At 38.7% G+C, this 21,024-nt stretch overlaps 1 protein-coding gene and 1 long non-coding RNA gene across 3 annotated transcripts in view; one reads left to right on the top strand and one right to left on the bottom strand.

Annotated features, from left to right (window-relative positions):
• The window catches only part of roraa (RAR-related orphan receptor A, paralog a), a 186,796-nt gene extending 169,192 nt beyond the window's left edge, over positions 1-17,604 (bottom strand). For both annotated transcript variants that reach the window (XM_030137423.1, XM_030137424.1), the window contains exon 1: positions 17,287-17,604. In XM_030137423.1, the coding sequence (XP_029993283.1) occupies positions 17,287-17,440 (154 nt within the window). In that variant the 5' untranslated portion in view covers positions 17,441-17,604. The remainder of the gene's footprint in view (positions 1-17,286) is intronic.
• Positions 14,025-19,046, top strand: LOC115421505 (uncharacterized). The gene is made up of 2 exons (XR_003935690.1): positions 14,025-14,144; positions 18,679-19,046. It is a non-coding gene; the product is annotated as an uncharacterized LOC115421505 (long non-coding RNA).
• The last annotated feature ends 1,978 nt before the right edge of the window (positions 19,047-21,024 follow it).

Here is a 21,024-nt window from a genome sequence, read left to right as displayed (position 1 = left end):
ACAAATGGCAAGTGTATACTATATAGTGTTATTACACATATATATGTTGTTTTCTGTTTTTGTACAGTTCTATGTCTTTTAATCTATTCTTGTATTTTATTCTTTTATTTTGGTTTTATTTATTCTTCTGTACGGCACTTTGGTCCACTGTTATTATTTTTAAAGTCCTTTACAAATAAAGCTGGATTAGATTGGATATATATTGGTTTAGGTACATTTACACAATAGATTTATAAGTCTTCCACCAAAAACAACCTGAAAATGTAATGTATTGTAATGTGCAGACAGTGTTTGAAGTACATCTGGTAGCTCTGAGACAAACATTCCTTTGGAGTAAAACCCTTTCTCTTATTATCAGAAGTTCGCATTTTAACCCAAGACTGTATCTTGGAAACTACAGCCAACGTGGAAAGGTTTCATTACTTTTATTCCAGAGGCATTTTACTTGTAGACCAGTGTTTAAAATAAGCACATTTTCAATAATATAATGCCATGTGGTAATTAGCAGTGTGCTATTGCATCAGTTTTTCAAGTCAAAAAGATCCTGCGGCACAAATGTGTGACACGATTGACTATGTACAAACTCCTTAGTCAAGCAGCAGATAACACAGACAACATCCTGGCATGCTTTTCCAAGCTGCATACTCCACATTCGCATTGAACCTCACAATGTCTGACAGTTTGATGTACTTCTGTCACCCTGACAGTTCACAAGTTTAGACAACCTGCTCTGGTTTCATCATGTGAATGACTACAAAACCACACAAAATAACCTAGCAGTCCCATTGAGGATCCCAGACGCAACTTGCGGTTGATATTCTAGTCTGTTTCTACAGCGTGTGAGAGCATTTTAATTACTGGGAAGCAAAATATTCGGTTTATCTCTGCTGACCTCATTCATTTACTCTATAACAATTTAAAGTTTCATTTTCCAATGCCCTTTCCTCAACTTTCTATTAAACTGGTGTTCATATGCATACAAAGAAAAGAACCATCTGATTTGTTGCTTAAATTTCTAAAGCCAGAAATAATGCTTGTTAAGCTGCAGCATGTTCAGCAAAACCAGTTGGCAGGCCATCATTTAACAAAATCTGACATGCTCACAATATCCTCCTGAAAATAGTTAAATTAATTACATCCCCTGAAAATTAAATCCTCATATCTCAGTATCTATTGAGTAATAGGGGGAAATCTAAAACATATGAGGCTTGATAGTAGCGATTGCATCTATTTTCATCTATTTTAAAATGTAATTCCACTTTTTCCATTAAATAGAGAGGTATAACTAATTTTTTGGAATAGATGGTTGAACCTGGGCTGTCGTTAAGGGTCAAACTATATCCAAATGTATGACACAGGTTGAAACTACCCAGTGCTCTGCAAATCAGCTGGGCACAAAATACCCTTCTGTTCCCACTGTCACCTCCTGGTACCTTCACGCTTTGTGGATATATCTGGGAGGGAGGGGGAGACAGGGGAGAGCCAGAAACCAGGGGCTGAGGCCGAGGAGCCTGGATAAATTAGCCAAACCACTTAGGTGATTTCAACTAAAATTAGCAGTGCTGCCTGTGGGCTCCATCAATTCTGAACTTGCTCAAACTCTGACAAGCATAGGGGAACTTTTTCCCCCTGGCCCCGCTATCTAGGAGCCCCCTCTGCCTGTCTCTTTTTATTTCCTCCTTACACCCTATATTCTGCTTTTCCCTTTACATTTTACTATAGGGAACTCCAATTAGTGCTCTCAACCCCTTTGCATGATCACTACAGTACAGTCACACCGTCCAAGCCATTATTTTTCTTTGTACTTCAGCTTCTTCTTACCAGAGGCGTCAGTTTCAGTCTTTCCACAGTTCGCTTTGCAATATATTAAATGAGACTGGCAGAGATAAACAATATATACAGGGCATAAAATCCCACATTGTTTCTACATTATTTAAAAGCACAACCATGTTTTTGCTAAACTAAGGTTCACACTCCCACGGTCACAGGTGATTAGAGTGTGTTGACATACAACACTGTGGTAACTGAGAAACCACATGATCTAAATAGGATGGAACACAAAAGGCTTAAATTTCCAAAGGCTCCCCTGCCAAAGCTATAATTCAAATATTAGTGATACGGCAGTAGAGATTTCTTTTATTTCTAACATGGAGTACATAATGTTCATATCTCCTCTGACACTGTGTAACAATGCAAATAAAATGAGCAAGTAATGCAACAGTCTTTTGTTAGAAATGATAACTGCGCACATGAATAACCAGTCTACCTGCACTGACAGGTGGCCGTCATAAAATACAAAATGTGCATCACCTTTTTTTTGTATTTGCTCACTATGAAGCTGTGTTTTATAACAGTTAAGGAAGAGATTGTGAAATTTTTGACAAATGTGACACCTAAAGTTTGTAAAACAACCAAATTCTGAATTGTTGACCAATGACCAATAGTGATGAACAACTTGCATTTGGCTACAGACTAACATTCATTCTGAAATACTCTTTTGTTCATTAAATTCTTTTGCATCCATGTGTTTATAAAATCAACTGCACAAATTTGAAGGTGATTTTTTTATTAGCGTAATTAAACGCTCACAGTAGTTGTAGCTGCAGGGTGAACAGCACTTTTCATTGCTAATCAGACAGCAACTCATCAGCACCCAGACAGTGTGTATGCTGAAACTGAGCGAGGCAGCATGAAAACCCAAACACACGTGTTCACGCACACATCGGCACACAAATAAAAACAAAATGACAACATTTTAAATGATACTGCCATGACTCAGTACAGCGTTCAATCAAACATGTAAACATGCATAAAATAGTGACGGATCGTATTTGCTGCCTGAGTGACTGTCTGAGCCCGAAGAGCCAAGGCAGATGAAGACAAAGACATTTTAGAGGAGGAAATGCATGGCTCTAACCAGCCAAGCAAGCTAAATTGACCTATTCCTTAATCGCTTTTAATGAAGACAATGTGAGCCCTGAGTGCCGCTGAGACCTCGAGCACTGGCATTGCCTACACGCACTACCGCAAACTGGCTGCCACATAAACAAAGCCGAGCAGCTGATTTTTAATTCTAAATTGTGAATTCCAAATCATCTCTTCGAGAGATTACCTTTCCCCCAGCAGACTTTCTCTAATTTGTCCAATTAATGGGAATAGTGTTCCAATTAAAATGTCATATCCAAATGAATTTAATTTGAGATGAAACTGCCTGTGACAACTGCTTGGTGAGAGATCTCTGACAATAGAAGTGAATGCTGGAGTTATATTAAAACCCATTCATCCATCCATTAGACAAAATACACTTTTTCCTAAACAATGTCCTTTTTAAAAACAGTTTTTATGTAATCATAATGCAAAATGCAATACTTGGCATTTGCCATGAAAAAATGTAATTGATTTATAATTACATCCTAAGTATTTGTGCTATTTCGTCTCAAGGGAAAGTACACCATGCTTTACTGTTTACTCACTTGTGCGAGAAACAAATTTGGACCTGACTGTGTCCATTCATTCTGACCCATTTGATGGCAGTCTGGTTTGTTAAGCTCCTGCCTAAGAGACAGCTTAGAGATACCACTGAGACAAAGAAGTCAGATCAAATTAAAACTATTTGTACCGCCGTACAACACCACAGCCAGCTGCTTTTCTTGCTATTATGCAACTGCAAACATCTGTTACTTCTTCATGCACTATGCAACCAAATAGAACTGCAGCATTGTATTGTGGGCTAGAATACTAGCTCTAATTTACATCAACACAAACCAGAATAAGATCGACCACTGTGGACCATTTGGGCACTTAATGACCAAATCAAACACTGCAAGGATAAAGGTTCTAACATGCAAATTGGATGACTTTTTCAATCTCCCAGGTGAAATAACTTATTTGCTCACATGTTAAATGAATTCATTCTGCTACAACCTCCATTTTCTGCTGGGCCAGGACCGGTAAAAATGTATGCAGACAAATGTTCTCATCTCTTCTGGGAATGTCTAGTGGAGGACATTTCTCTGGGAATATGCGAACATTCTTTATTCGGCATAACAGTGCCTGCAAACCTATTGTTTTGAGTTGACAAGGTGCTCCATGGAAGCACGTCAGCTCTTATATCAAATTCGCCATTCTGACCTTCGCCCTAGTTTCAAGTGGGGGAAAAAGAGTGCACGTGAAACAAAGTGGGAGAGAGAGAGAGAGGGAGAGAGAGGGATAGGAAGAGTGAAGACAGGAGAAGTTATAGAGAGGAGATTTCCAAGGACGACTTCAACTTCCTAATGGAGTCTCCAGAAGCTGGAGACTGGTACACCAGTAAAGAGTGGGGCAACAGGAAGAACACCCATCCTGTTGGGGTGAAAAGACAGGGTCAAGGATACAAGTGACATAAAACTACCCTGAACTTTACTGATTCTTTGAAGTTTTTAGACAACACTACATACTACGCTGTTATCCATAATGTTGATGCCTAAAATATTACCTAGTGTTGATAGCCAATGGTTTCTTCTCATCATACGTTATTCAGGTTCTTGTCAATGTTCTCCGTTTGAGTATATTTCTAAAGTATAGAGATCTAGTAGTCTGTAAAAAATTATGTTAACTGTCAAGGGGATCAATTTCAAGCACAGCCTATTTAGTTCTCTTACAAATACATCTTCTCTAGGCTGTTGCTGGAGTCTTTATTATGCAGCAAAACAGTAAAAATACCTTCTCTTAAATAAAACATGAATGAGGGGGAATCGTTACTGCTTTCTGTATGACATCATAGTGCATTTTGGCAGGCCATTACATGCACTGATACAAAATACAAAAGAAAAGCTTGTCGACATTAATGCAATGCAACCCTCAGTATGTGTTCTCAGCCATATTTTAGTCACACTTCCGATACTCACTTGTTCACTTTACACAAAACTCTGGACACACTGTTCTTTATCAGAGTAAAGAGACAAATCTCTTTTGTTATTTTGAGCCTGACAAAGTGCTGAAAATGTTACTATTGCAACACTTTCTCCATATGCCTCCAGACATCATCAAAAGACTATTTTTACTTTTTATTGGTAAATCATCAACTTTTATTTGAAAGTAAAACAAATGACAGACGTTCCAGCCCCTTGGCGCACCATCATGTGGGCAGGACAGCAAAGCCAGGCAGCCTGACGAATGCCCAGCCAAGGCAAGCTGGAGGGAAGTAAAAGACACTCCTCCTCAAACGGGCCCGTCAGCTTTCAAAGAAGCAGCCATTAGTGAGTGCTCATCAAGCAGGAGCAGGGGCCTGTCCATTCCCCTGGTGAAGCGGAGCAAACGGCGGGCCACAATGCCTCTACGGGAGGAGGGAGGCGGAGAACTGCCGAGATGAGCCCTGGACCCAGTGGTGTTTCCGAGCGGAGTCAAGCCGTACGTCCCAGGCATACTCAATTCCCAGCCCAACTGTCACTGCTGGCACTCAATTCAGCCCCTTCAAGCACATAATCTGTGCTCGTATGGCTGTTAAACACCACACACTCCGGTCCTTCACTCATCCCGTGCCATGGTATTGTTGTGTCTGCTGTCTTTTCTTTCTGTTATTGGGCCATTAAAGGATTTGGACAGAGAGCCACTTCACAGCATATGCTATCTTGATCAGCAACAAGGCAACTTAAGGACAATAGATTTCTCATATGTATAGAGAATTTTTTTATAGTAGAAATAATATAGGAACATTCACTGAATCTAGTTGGCTTTGGAGCTTGGTCTAAATACCATAAATATATTTGCTCATTGCTTGATGCTGAGAGGAGCAGTGTGCAGGTCTATCAACACAAACAGGTGAGACTGCTGAGATTCTTGCAAGTTGTGGAAAGAATCATTGCATTAATCCTGGTGAACGCAGTGGGGTCTAAGGTGGCATGGTGCCATGCCAGAGACTCCCACTTACGGCCATCTCTCCCAATGACAGAGCGATAATGTCACATGGGTCCAGGTGAGCGAAAAATGGCAGCCTGCTTGATGCTCAGCCGGCTGCTTTAATTGGCTAAAACAAAGTAATTTGAGAGCGGTATGGGGGGCACAAGGGGGTAAATGATGGGACAGAAGGTCATTGCTTCTCTTTTACTCTGCTGTGTGCCATCCACCAACACTCCCAGCATGCGCTACAGTTAATATTGAGATCTATTATACACTAGCCTTTCACCATCTGCTTCACACACTGAGAACCTGTGCTGCACACCTTGTTATTTAACTAAAAAAAAAAAAAAACATTAAAAAAAAAAATGCTATGCTGTATGTCTGTTTGAGGATGTAGCGGCGTACTTCTGAATCATAGTCAGATGATAACTGGTAAATTATACCAAATGATGTAACAGCATGAAAAGAGCTTTTAAAGAGCAACGAGAAAGGTTTTTAATGTCCTCCATATCCATATGGCACAGAGCCGGAGATGATGATGAGACTCTGTGCCATATTTGAAAGCATTGTTTTTATACTATGCTTCAGATTATAGTGGTGCTGCAACCAATTATTTTGATTATTCCCTCTTTCTTCTGATTAGTCACTGAGTGTTTAAAATGTTGCAAAGTAGTGGAAATTAAGACCCTTACCATTTTCGCAAAGCCTAGTATGTCATCGCTTTGCTTATTTATCCTTTCAATGATGAGGCATTCAATATATTCAGTTTACAATTATGTAAACCACAGGAAAGAAGTAAATGCTGGAACCGGTGACTGTTGGCATATTAGCCAAATAAAAAACAAGAACAAACATTCAATTGTTCTTTTCCTGTGGATCGATTAATCTTATAGTCAATACAAGGAAGGACATTTTGTAGACTTCACTCTGAAAGCTTACAGTTATTAAAACATGAATCTTATGTGCCTGTTGTGAAATATCCTCTGATATCAAATACTGAGGCGGTGTACTGGTAAAAAAAAAATCAGGAGCAGCTTTTTTAAAATTTTATTGTAATCATATTTCTTCAACTACCCAATTTTTATGTTCTTTTCAGAATTCCAAACCTAAAAAAAAGTCAAAAGCGCCAGTGCTGTTCTGTAGACATTTATCCAATTTACAACCACGTGTGCACAAAGCACAGAGAGCGCATTCAAGCGAGTGTGGGTACTTGTTTGAGGGAGTTGAAATACATGATGCACCTGTGTTAAACAAATGACCCCCATGCCTGTGTGGGTTTCTCCCAGGTGTGACTGATGCATGGATCATGTGGTGCAGAGTGCTCGGGGCCACATTGGCTCAATCCTCCATGGGATCATCTCTGAATGTGGCCCCGAATTTGCATTGAGTGAAGGAATGGTTCACCTCCTCAGCACAGCCTTCGACGCATCGGAGGTGCAGGGGAGGAGTGTGCTAGACCAACCCCCTGCAGGAAGAATCAGGTGTTATCTGTCTGACTGGGGACACCACCATCAATCTCTCCTGTCCACTTTCCTTTGCCCAGAATCAAATCAGCACAGGGTAATACATCTGCACTGACAATACGCAGACAAGATAGGCAATCTAGTATGCCAAAATATTGTTTGTTATGTTTGTCTGATATGTGGATGAAGTAGTGATGATGTATTTTATCACTACATCCAACTGGTTTTAGCCTTTCAAAGGATAGTTACACAGGACATGCTGCTTTTCTGAGCTTCACATTACAGTGCCACTGCCAAAAAGAGAAAGATTTATTAATTTACTAATTTATTTACTTATTTATTTATTTATCTATTTATTTATATACCTACTTACTTGTTTTTTTGGGGGTTTTTTTTGTTTGCAGTAAAGCATAGGCAATGTCTATGAGGTAGGGATGCAACTAACCAATAATCATTCATCTAAAAAATATGAAGTACATGACAATGCTCCATGCACTTTCTCAGGACCTTTTCATTCTAACCTTTCAGTCTAAAACAAAAAGATAATTCATTGATGCTGAAAATGGACATGGACTGGAATAAGTAAATGTTCTACAATTTGAGTAAAAAAAAAAAAAAAATAGATTAATCCCAAATAATGTTGTTTTTTTTCTAATTGACTAACTGATTAATGGAATAGTTGTTGCAGCTCTAAATGTGTTTAAAACAATTTGTTCCTTCTCTATCTACACACAGATCTGCTGTGAAAGCGGGTGACTCCAAGTGCATAAACACACAATCTGTCAGTATTACGCTATGAGTTTGGCTCAAGCCTTTCTCTACTATAAACTATCAAATAAAGATTTAACACAGTTGTCTAAAACATTACCTGATATTTCAATGGTTGAGCTCTTTCTATGATTAATCTGTAATCATTCAAGCAACAAGTCACAAATGATTTGGACAACTACAGTTTTATTCTCACATCAATCAACATTCTGTTTCACTTGCACAGTTCATTCAAAATGCAGCACTTTTAGCTTTTACTGATTCCACAGACAAAATAACTGCACTCCAAGCCTTCTCTTTTTACTGGTTATCGAACAAAGATTTTACTTTAACAAGAAATTGTGAGGTCTGGCCCCAAGCTATACTGCAGACCTTAAAGCCCCCTGTGAGCTAGCCTGCAGTCTTAGATTCTGCTTCTGGCTGTTGCAAATGTTTCTGTAGCTGACTAAAAATGACCAAGATTTTTGCCATAAGGAGCTTTAAACTTAAAATGGACCTTATGGACGGGAAAATTAGTAACACTTGAGGAAGCAAATCAAACCTGTTTTGATCTGGAGCGTTATGAGAGGATGCCTTGTGTTTGAATGTCAAAGTGCAGCAAAAGCTCCAATGTCAAAATAACAAGCACCTTTTCTTGTAATTAATCTGTAAGACAAGGCTTTATTATGCCGCAGGCCTTTAAGGCAGCAGGGAGTTAAAACGAGTCAGAGCAACGGGAGAATCTAAAAGTCAACCAAAGAATGCAAGAAAAAGCAGTAAGGGGAAGGGGGGGGTGAAAAACCTGTTGACACCTGGTCTGTAGGATAATCTGATCTGTGTATGATGGCTCAGAGTTTGAAAGGCACTTTGTCCAATTAGAAGTGTGCAGCAAATTTCCACCTGCCCCTGACAGAGATGAAGTGGCTCTTTCAGAAGACACTGTGGCAGTGAGCCAGCAAAGAGAGCCCAAACACCGCAAGTGGAGCAAGCAGAAATTAATAAGCATCACAAGCCAGACTTGTTTAACACAAGATGACATTGAATGAATATTCCCTCAGTTAAAGTGTTTCATGCAACATTTCAATTACAACACACCAACAGATGAAAAACTGAAAGTCGTTTATTAAATTAGATAATGAAGGTTTGTGTAAATAGAAATGCAATAAAATAGATTTCAGTTCATTTCTAATCATCATCCAATAGCTTTTCATAATTCAACAGTTTTCAACAGCAAGAAAATACCTGGTTTTGACCACGAGGTAAGACAAAGAAAATAATTCCAATGGCTACATATATTCAACTAAAAAGTAAACTCAAATTATGTGTTTGTACCTCAAAAACTACAGAAGTCATTTTGCGTTTCTCAGGTTTGTTTAAAAAAAACTGACACTCTACATAATATACAATAAGTTCACAGTCCGACACATGAAGACATGCCATATCAACATCAACCAGAGAGCTTCATCTTCCTATTTCTGTATGTCTATTTCTGTCTGTCACATAAAAATAGGCTTTTAACAACCCAGCATGGCGTTAATTATTGCCTCTAAAGTACTACATTAGTAAAATAAAGCTGCAAATATTGATTGATCAGACAGATGATATTTGTCAGTGAATGAGAGAAGTATTCGTGTATCATACATGGTAAAGAGTGACACAGTCTTTCAATCACTGTCAAGACGCAGCACAGCAACATCGCTGCATTGATTGAGCCCCACCGCGGCACACTCTGTCTTGGTACGCCTCCTAAAGCAATCAATCCACAGACACACTCAAGAACCAAATATTCATTAGTGACTTATTCATATTCAAAAGCTGCCTTTTCAAAGTAACAAAAGAGCAGAATTGTCTTTGACAGGCACATTACAATGATTCTGTGACATACTGTGTGAGGCATGAACAATTGTGATCATCTTCTGTTATTTTCTGAGTAAAGAGCTGTGTTCATCATTGTGTTCTGCTAAAAGTAGAAGTCTGTACGAACAACTGGATTGTTTAACCGAAATTACAATGTTATGATTTCTCCGAATCAGACGTGTCTTATACTATGAGATCCATAAATAGTCTGTTTGACTTCACAAATATTACGCACTCCTCTATAACACAAATTCCAGTTTAAATATGCGTCTTTGGACATCACACTCGCTTTAAGATGTTTCAGTAAGACCAAGCAAATAGTTTCACACACAGTGATTCAACATGATTAATACTTATGGGTATTGTTTAACTACTCCAGTCCACTGGTCCTCTGTAAATGACAAAAAAAAAAGAGAGAGAGATGGGCTGCGATGTTAATAATTAGCTGGTTCTGTGCTCAAAAAAATTCTGTCCAACCTCACCAGATTTTAATCAAAGGCTGAAAATAGTAGCTGATTGTAATCGGCACTCAGAAGTCACCAGGGGTGTTTGAAGAGCCCGTCAAGCCTGAGAGTGGAGCTAATTCGATTAAGTGGCGGCTGTACCTGGAGGGGACGGATCTGTATCTCTCCCTTTTTTATTTATGAGATTAAGTCGCGCTTGTTATTCCAATATAAATAATCAAGCCAAAATAAATGACACTGATTTTCAAGTTGTTTTATCTCCCATGTCTCTAAAACTTTTTTGTTTATTTCAGGTGACAGATAAACTTTGTTAAGTCATACTCTAACGTTAACGCTGTGATGAAAATGACAACCAAGCATGTGATATGCATCCCTTAACATCATTACCTGGGTCTATGCGGTAGAATATCAAAGTACATGCACGATTAAAACATCCCGCTCCTGCAACTCCACGTTCCACTGTAATTTGCAAAAATTTGAAAACTGATTTGCAGAAACTAAAAAAAAAAAAAAATAGGAAAATCATATTAGATGAACAAGTGGTGCATGAAAAAAGAACAAATATTCTGCAGGATGATGTGTTTTAAACAAGATAAATAAAGTTTCAATAATTCACAAGACCCCATTTTCCCATCTCGGCTTTGTGATATACTCATAAGGCGCAATAAATGCAGACACTGTTGAGTTTCATTATTATTACTCTAACAGAAGGAGAGAGCACATTGATTTCTTTCCCTACGTGTCCTCCTGTACCCACCCTGCAGGCTACAATATGCAACAGATATTTCTATTTTCATCTTATTCTGATGCCACAGTCTAATACTCGACAACATCCTTAAAAGAGGGCCGTTGTGAGACCCATTAAATCTACAAAAAGCTACATAAATAACAGTTAAGAGGCTCTAGAGGTGTGTTGTTTGAATAACAGACTTCAGATTTTATATTGCCTCTTCCTGTTTTAAAGCACGCAGCACATACCCATAATGTCTGTGAGAACCTCCGGTGCTGGAAGACACTCCTGACTTTTCTCTCAAGTGTTCAACACATGTCAGAGTGTTGCAGCCTGCATGAATAGGTAAAAAAAAAAAAAATTCTGAGTGTGCAGACACTCCACGGCTTTAAGTGACTTGACACTCATGACATGAGGCAGAGAGAGCATATGTGTCCAGCGTGGTTTTGTTCAAAGGCAGGGGAAAGATGGAAAGATAAAACTGGTCAAAGTTCCTGACTGAGTGTTGGGATTTTCACTGAGAGGGGATTACCTACCTGCTCGGGAGCTTTGGGTTCTCCACATTGGTGGAGATGTGAAAGGCCTGGCACTAGATGTGACATAACAACTCCTCTGAGTGATCCCTTAGACCCTTTCAGCACCTCTTTCCCTCTAGGCCTCTTCTAAGGGGCCCAATTCATATCAGAGAGGCACAGAGCAGCATGGAGCCAAGCGGCACCAGTACTGAGGTCACAGTGTACCACATTAAATTTAGACTCCTTTAACACCCTCCAATAATGCATCTGGAGTATTTCCGGTCATTACTATTCAGACTTTTCTATCTAAGATACAAACTTCTGTAAATGGGCCATAGATCTGAGCTATCATTCACCACTGGAGACTGCACATCAAATCTAGTGTCTGTCACCAGTTGAAACTTCGTCGCCAGCCCCAGTTAAGCCACTGGTGACTCGAACTCCAAAATAAAATGTCCCACAAGGATAAAACTTTCAGATTCAGTCTAGGCAAGGTTTAATATGTCTAAACTTTTTTTGAATTGAAAAAGTCTATTAGGGCTGGAGTTGCAATGCTTTCAACATACATACAAAAAAGCATTTGAAATATGCAAACATGCAACCGCACTACAAAATTCTTCAGATGCTTACCAGTAGAAGCAGTTATTTTATCATATCCTGTTTCTTTTTTTCTACATGAAGTGCCTGAAATACTGTTTAACTGGGAAACTATCCTGTAATGCATCCTGTAAACAACTCATTGTACACTCATTGCAGCTCAAAGGGGGGAAAAAAAAAATCACTAGACTGATTGAAAACACATGAATAAAAACACTTTCAACCTTGACCCACGGTAAATAGAGCATCAATTTAAGGTGCCGGAGAGAATGGAATGATATTTGCACGAACTTGTTATGATATAATTGCATACGGATTTCAGTCCAGGGAACTTGTAAGCTTTTGGGCCAGATGTTTAGGCTTAGACAGAAACATGGGTCAAGCACTGAAGTCAGGGAAAGGAAAACCTGTGAAGAGCTGGCAACATCCTGTTGGCAAGAACATTCTCACAGGCAGGGAGGTACACCATGGAAAACATTAAATGCTACAGACAGTAGATGTTGTAATATTTGCAATCACATCATAGATAATAATGACTTCAAGTTATGAATAGTTAATATATTCTCTAACTTTGCTAGCGCCCTCTAGGGAACATTCTGATTCACTAAAATGAACTAACGTGCTCGAACTAAAACAGGAGAGACCCGAATTAAATACAAGAATGTATTCATTTTAAATAATAAAAAAAAACAAAAAAAAACAAAGGGCATCTGTACTGTATTGTTTCGGATAATAGTACTGACATTAACTAGGGCACTTATTGGATAAATGTTTATGTACGCAAAATTATATTTGACTATTAAGATACAAAGAAGGAGATCTTAACATTAAAATATTCAAAAGTTCACTTTCAGCATAGACGATTTTAGCAGAAAATATTACAAAAACATAATAATCCTCCATGGGATTCAACAGAATGCATTTTGAAGAAGAGTTTTTCATTCATAGGTGAAAAGCCAGTTTAGCAACACTTAACAAATCATATTCAATTTATCATAATATTACTGTTTAAACACACAAAAAAAGAAACCTCACCCCTGACAGCAATAAAATTCACTCATTTAAATAATATTCCTGATATTTTGTTGACATTCACACGTCCTGTATATCCTCCTTAGATTACCACACTTCTACCCAAATGTAAGATGACCTTTGACACCAACAGGAACAGAAGATCTATTTTCAAAGGTACAAATGTCAAAGTCTAAACTAAGAGGAGGTGTCACTGGAACAACTCAATGTGTGGTAAAACTGATAATTCACATGTTTGAGCAGATGAGCATTTATTAACATTATATGTTAAATACTGAGCTTTAACTTGAAACAGGTTTAAATGGTGAACTTTTCACAATAAAAACTGTGTGACAGGCATCAATAAAAGAATCCATGATATAATAACTTTAGATATATTAAAGAATTGTAAATGTAGGAGAAATGAAACTCAATATTATGTTATAGGCAGCCATCCAGAAAAAGGGAGACTCTTAATGGAGTTTCTCTCCCGGATCTGTCCGGGCTGAAGGCTCAGCTATAAGCCTAAACCTGTATCTTCATGCTCTCCAGCGGGCAGGCAGCCCTAATTCATTGAATTTGAGAATGCCACAGTCTCAATAATGTTGCTGTCCACTCCAGTGGCGTGCAAGCCCCATGCCAACTGCAGGCTTTCTGAGATTTGGAATAAAACCTTTTTTAAAAGCCTGTGTTCCTGCACCTCATCCGTCTTGTGTCAACAACAACTAAATAAATGCTGCCACTCTAGCCGAGAGCTCTCATTTCGCTGTCCAAAAATAAAACTGCTGGATGAAAGTCTGGTTACGTGTTCATTAAGAGAAGAGTGAATATTTTTATACTCTGCCTTTTTCATTCGGATCAGCTACTAAAACTGCAATGTCAGGTGAGATTTGTTTTCTACTATAAAACCAACCCTTTAAACTGTTTTTTTTTTTTTACACTTTAACACTTGAAATGTTATTATGACATAAAATGTTAAAAATAAGATATTCAGCATGAAAAGCCCAGGAGACTGAATCTAGACACAATATGAAGTATGCTAATAAGCCAAATGTTATATTCTCCACTGTCCGATATCACATCACACTCCACCAGGTGACAACTTTCACAATGTAAAAAGAAACAGAGTGTTATTTGTAACAAAAGCGTTTCATTGCTCATAAATAGCCATCATTTTCACTTCTTTCTCTGTAATTAAAGCAAATTATATTTAATGATTTATTGTCACTGTAAATGACAACAACAAGCATTTTGAGAGTCAAAATAGACAAGAACAAGTGTAGCGGTTATTGACACTTGGTGTATGTAGTCCATTACCTCAGTGCTATCATGACCACACACAGGTACAGACACCGTTTGGACACTGACAATGTAATGTAATGTTAACAGAGGATCCAGGACTCGGGGGTTCTTATCAGATCTGCGGCTTCAGAGCTTCCCTGTGCAGTTGTAAGATTTCAAGCCTCTGCAGAGACCATCACCTTACATAACCAAGCTATTAATATTGATTGTTTCCAAATTTGCAAACCGAGGTATCTTGCCATATGAAAATAACACCCTTTCTTCTTTCCAGTAATGATATCCATAGCCCTCCAAGGCCCGTTCTCTGACCCACTCAAGTCCTACAGCACAGCTTTTGCTGAAGTAAGCCCTTTCTACTTAAAAGGTATTAGCACTCAGGGTTAAAACAGTAAACGCTCTGCATGCAGGATAAGAAATATGCATTCCCAGAAAGTCTAATACAGCTGGTGTAAAGAAGGAAACTGCGCTTAAGCAACTGTCTGCCGCTTTTCAGATGCTGGTTTCTGAGGCTGTCCTGAAAAAGCCGGGTCTGAGAGTAGAACTGTAATCCTCAAAAATGTCCTACTAGTCTGTAATAGTACTGGTCACCATGAAGGTCTTTATTGTTCTGTTTTTTGAGAAATCTTTCCAATATAATAAAGCAATTGCAGTTAATTCTTAATAGAACATTTTATTAAATAAAACAATTAGGTCTTCATTACTTCATGAATGCGGGCCTTTCTTCCGCTCTCCTTCCTGATAAATGTAGAGAATATTTTACATTATTAAATTTATAAATAAGTGCTTTTTGAGATGAGTTAAGTATTATTTTAAAACAAATACAGGCCAGCTGTTGTATGGTTGTAAGACAAATACAGCCGAATAGAAGCCAGGCATCAACAGACTGACGTTCTTCCTTAAAACTATAGAATAAAGTAACAGATGATCGCTTGTTTTTAGAAATTAACTGTTTCTAATGTCTATTAAAACTTGACAAGACAATGTCAGTAGTATGTAATGCAAGCAACAAGTTAAAAACAAATGAAGATTTAAGTCCATATTTAAGAGAATAAGTAACTTGAGAGAAGAAAAGACACAAACATGGAGTTTACAATAACTTTTTTCAAAGTTGTCAAAACTTTTCTCTAATCTTCAAATGCTAATACTACTCAGATTCTTTTCAATCGCAATATATTTTTCTCTTTGCAGAAGGGTCAAGATAAAGTTCCAGTGCAGGGAAACTCTTAAAGCTGCAGCGGTTGTCCCACTGAACATGTTTTTTTTTTTTTTTTTCACCCATTCAGCATTACATAACAGACCAAAGGCGTTCTTTTTCCTGTCTTTCTCTTTCCCAGACGCACTTTAATCCTGTGCATAAAAGGGTGGGGTGAATATGGGTCAGCAGGTTAGGAGTGTCTCAAAGTCAGACTTGTGAAAAGAGAAATCAATCCACGAAACCTCCCAACTACCTGTCTTTGCCCCGCTATTACGTAAGTGTTCAGACTGTGCCAGCCCACAAAGTCACAGAGTTTCTCTTCAGATGTTTATAAATACCTACTCAAGTGCAGTTCTTTTTTATTTTATTTTATTTTTTTATTTTTCTAATTAAACCCACTGAGTTGATCGTGGACAGTGGGTGAAGTACAGTGTAAAGTGAAAAAGATCTGATGATGATTTCTGCTCTTAGTTGCGCGCCTCTGTTTATGGCTAAACCTGTTACATAACCAGCTTACATTCCACATTCACCATATCACACTCTAAATATACCCTTGCGCACAGGAAGACTGCGCGCACAAAACGCACCGTGCAATGAATTCATTTTCATATATACACCGTCCGCATCTGTGCCTTCTATAGATCAGATCTGCTTGTCAAGAATCAGCAGAGAAACCACAATTTCTTTGAACTTGGATGAGCCCGGTTAGCCTGTACTGGAGACAGCCGAGAGGGGGTGTGGTTAAATACTGTCTGTACTGTACAACATGGACGGGACGTGGATAAACCATGTAAAATGAACTAGAACCTCAGCAGCAATGCACACAGACTTTGAAGGGGAAATTTTTATAACGGCCTTGTTTGTGTGTATGTGTGTGTGTTTTTATGCACTGATCGTGTGAAGATTTAGACGCAAAAAAAAAAAAAAAAAAAAGCGGTGCAGGGCATTCGTGCTTGCAACAGTGTTTGAGAGCTGGCGCTAAACAAATTCCAGCTGCTGGGGCGTCTTTCTGCACACAGGAATAGCCCAAATCTGTGAGCGCTGTGTTGTGTATGAGGAATAGTGGAGGACACGTCCCTACAAAGGAGAACGGGACCAATCGATAAACTAGCCCACAGTTTCCAAAAGTTCACTTTTGACACTTTGACAATAAGGCGTCTGTGTGCAGGTTGGCCTCTGGGACATTAGGTGAGGCTGCAGTTGCTTCATTTGAAGTTGCTGGGTAATTGATTTATCCCGCAGACAGAGTAAATGTGACATCTGTGACCGTATCACCCCCCTATGATTTGAGCTGTCAGTGAAGCCTAAACACCAGCAACACAGACCGAGCTCCTAATTACAACCGAATGGATAAAACCCACCGAGATACTAAATAAAAACCCACGTCTGCGCGCGGGGCTGAATTTACATAGAGTGCAGTTATTTATAGGGAACCGATTTAATTCATTTTAACTTTGATTTTTTTGAAAAATGTCCTCGATCAGTCTGTAATTCTTCCATATTTTAAGGCGAAATCCGGTCCGCTTACCTCTATTGGTGCTGGAGCAGGTCTGCCTTCGTACCGGGGCTGGATGGTCCGCTTTCCGGAGCGTCTCCAGGTTTACCGGGGTTTCCCTGACCGGGGTAGCCGGCTCCGAGGCGCTGTTGCCCGGGTCGCTCGCTGGATCTGGAGGGGACTCCATGTTGAATTTCAGCTTTACTGTTTAACTACCGCTAGTACTTAAACTAATTCTATGCGGTCTGTGAGCTCCGACACTACCTCTTGCTATCTAATTTAGACTAGAAGTAAGAAATGAGAAATGCGAGTGTGTCTGGAGGTGGGTGTGTAGGTCTGATTGTCCACTAGCAGCGCTAGTGAGAGCTCCAGTCATGCAAACTGAAAAGGGAGAGGTTGTCAATAGCCGAAGAATAGATGTAGGCCTGAAAGTAATCCATGCGGATCGACCCTGCGCAGTTTTACATGGGAATGGCAATATTACTATAATGTGTTACCTTGCAGAACCATTCTCTACACCTACGTATTGTCTTGCCCACAAGTGTGGATATCATGTAAATATAATGTATAGAATTCTCCTGAATTTCACAGAAAACTGGCCTAAATGGTCAAAATGCAACCTCATGACATGTAGTTGCATCATGTACACAATCTTATCCGTTTTAAAAGCCTATTGAAGTGGTGATAATAGGGTAAACCTATGTAAAACTGGAGTTTTTAAGTGTGTTATTATTTGTTTTGACTGCAATCTGTACATCATTCCCACATGAACATGGACTCTTTCCCCTTATCATCATAAAGTCTTGCATCTCATTAATATGATCATTACCAGTGTTTAGTTTATGGTCAACAGCTGCGATTGTACAGGAATTATTTATTGGCTGTTATCACTGCAGGTTCATTTCCTGTAGTGCTGTAATGACTATTACTCAGCCAAAAATAAAACAGCATGCTTTTTTAGAAGTTAAACTGGATTATAAAACTCACTTCATGATTATAATCATCATCATCATCATCATCATCATCATCATCATCATCATCATCATCATCTCCTGTGGGAGGAGCAGACTGCGTTTCCACTCTTTGATGCCATCAGCCATCAGATACATAACACCCAGTCCCTCCACCCTCCACTGCACTGATAACTGTATAGACTCACAGTTAAAATCTCAAACACATGTTAAATACAAGACAGATCCACGGTTTCATATTATTTTATTGTATTTTTGTTAGCTCTATTTAATTTCTTCTGTTTTATTGATTTTTATTACATCTCTTATGCCTATGCTGCTCCTATTTTGTTATTGCTGTGTCAGTTCACATTTCTCCTCTGGGGATCAGTCAAGGTACATCTCATCTCATCTTATCTTATCTTACCTTTCAATACTCTGCTGGAGCTGATTAGACTTTTCCTTTTACTTACAGAATAACCCGTGTGTCTTCGTTCTGCCTGATAACGTGAGACTGACAGCACATTGAGAGAATAAGCTTTTAACACTGTCTTGTACGACTGACATCAAACGTCACACTGGAATCCGGCATCCATGCGCGCTTCTTGCGCAGCAATTACAAACACCATGCTTTCTACATGTGATCAGCGGCCAAGCAGCGAAGAAGAACTCCGCCTCTGGAAGCCGTACACGTGGACTTTGACATGGTCCTGGTAGTAAAGAGCCAGACTGCTGATAGATCAGTAATGGAAGAGTCATCATAACATTGGACTGTTGGAGGTTTTGCAATGGCAACAACATGTGAAATGGCATGTCCAATCAGGATCAGAGACTTCAGTATAACATATATAAAGCTGTTGTTTATTGTTTTTAGTATTATTTTTTAAATAAGAAGGTGTAGGCTTGTCTCTGATATTTGGCTTTTCATGCACATTAGTGATTAACCCTAAAGACCCCCTAATATTAACCTTTCTTTAGTAATTTGCCACTATTTATTCTAATAAAACCTTTCCAAAAAATTTCCATTGAAAATCAGATGTTTTCTTATATTTAATTTCTGACCATGTATTTGTTAATAAAAGCTCAGAGTAAGTACAAATGTTATATCAAAAAAAGTGAGATTTAATGTAAAATATATCCTGAACTGAACATAAAAACAGTTGTCTATAATCACTGTCATTTTTATTACATGTGTTTTATTGGTGCAGAAGATGAAAGTGTTTCCATGTTCACCACGGAGCCTCTGAACATCCAAATGGGTCATGTCTGCTGCTGCTGAAAAGATGGATTTTAACCAAATTATTTCAATGTATTGATTATGTTGCATAATAGTGTTTAGTGTGTCAAAAGTTGTTAAAGCTATTAGATCAATAGATGCTTTGTGGTCACTGATGACTTCTCTGGTCTTTGAGGTTTAACTGATAGAAGTGAAACTGCTATGTCTGCCTTCAAATACAAACAACACAATTCCTTTTATTTAATATCATTTAATATATTATATCAAGAGGATCTAAATTAGATTTCATTTCAATATATATTTCTTAGTACAAATATTTTATCATATTTCACAATTTTATTTATCTTTATTCAATTTAAGCTTGTATTTATTTTTTAATATTCTCAGAGGGTCAAATGTTTCCGTACCCTACTTTCACATGTCTTAAATCAGTGTGGAAGCTTCTGGAAATTGATGCCATGACTTCAGGAACTTAAAATTGGCTGCTGTCAGTATTAGTTGCCAACTGAGGGTGCAGTCCTCCCATGGTTGTATTTTAGGGCTCCTATCAAGACCCAGTGTCGTTTTTCTTGTCATCATGGGAAAATCGAAAGAAATGAGCTGTGACAAAAAAATAATAATTACTAATCATCACGGGACCACACAACCAACAAATTGTTTGTGAAGGACATGTACTGACCCCCATTTTGTTGGGACAGGGTCAAAAGCATCCCAGGACAGCAGTCTTACTGGTAAAGATGTTGGAGGTAACTGGTACAAAAATATCTCTTTCCACAGTAAAGAGAGTGCTGTATCATCATAACCTGAAAGACTTTTCCCCAAGGAGGAGACACTATTCCTAAAACACAAAAAAAGCAAGGGTAAAGTTTCCAAATGAGCACCGTGACACAAATCTGACCTTTTGGGGGCATGTTCTGTGGTCAGATGAGATATAACCAGAATTGTTTGGCTATAATAATCAACTGAGAAAGGAGGGTAAAACTCAGAGCATCATCTAAAGTGTGAAGCACAATAATGACATTATTGTGTTCTGAGGGACTGATGCACTGATGCTATCATGAAGAAGGAGAATTACAGGGATATGGCATCTGAAAACATCAGCCAAAGGTTGGGCACAAAGGGATCATTGAGCAGGACTATGATCCCAAGCACTCTTTTATAACAGCAACAATAGCTTAAGTCTAACAAAGTATACATTTTGGAGCGCACATCAATCACAAGCCCCTGAACTTAATCCAAAAGAGCATTTGTCGGCTGAAGTGACAAAGCAGGTCCGCCAATTGGTTTACAAACCTGACTCAGATGCATGAGTTCTGCCAGGAGGACTGGGCCAAAATTCATGCAGAGTGTTGTGAAAAACTCGTGGAAGGCTAACCCATGTGTTTAATTAAAGTTATTCACAGGATTCACAGGCAATGGCACGAAGTATTAACAGTCTATGTAAACGTCTGACCCACTGAGAGAGAGAAATCTGAAATTAAAATGGTAGGAATGTGTCCTGAAATGAAATGCATGGAAATGGGATGCAGCTTGGTAGTACAGTGGTTAGCGCTGCCACTTCACACAGGTTTCAGGCTCAGATAC

The sequence above is a fragment of the Sphaeramia orbicularis genome, chromosome 6, assembly GCF_902148855.1.
Source record: "Sphaeramia orbicularis chromosome 6, fSphaOr1.1, whole genome shotgun sequence".
Taxonomy (NCBI): Eukaryota; Metazoa; Chordata; class Actinopteri; order Kurtiformes; family Apogonidae; genus Sphaeramia; species Sphaeramia orbicularis.
This window is presented reverse-complemented; position numbering and strand designations above follow the sequence as displayed.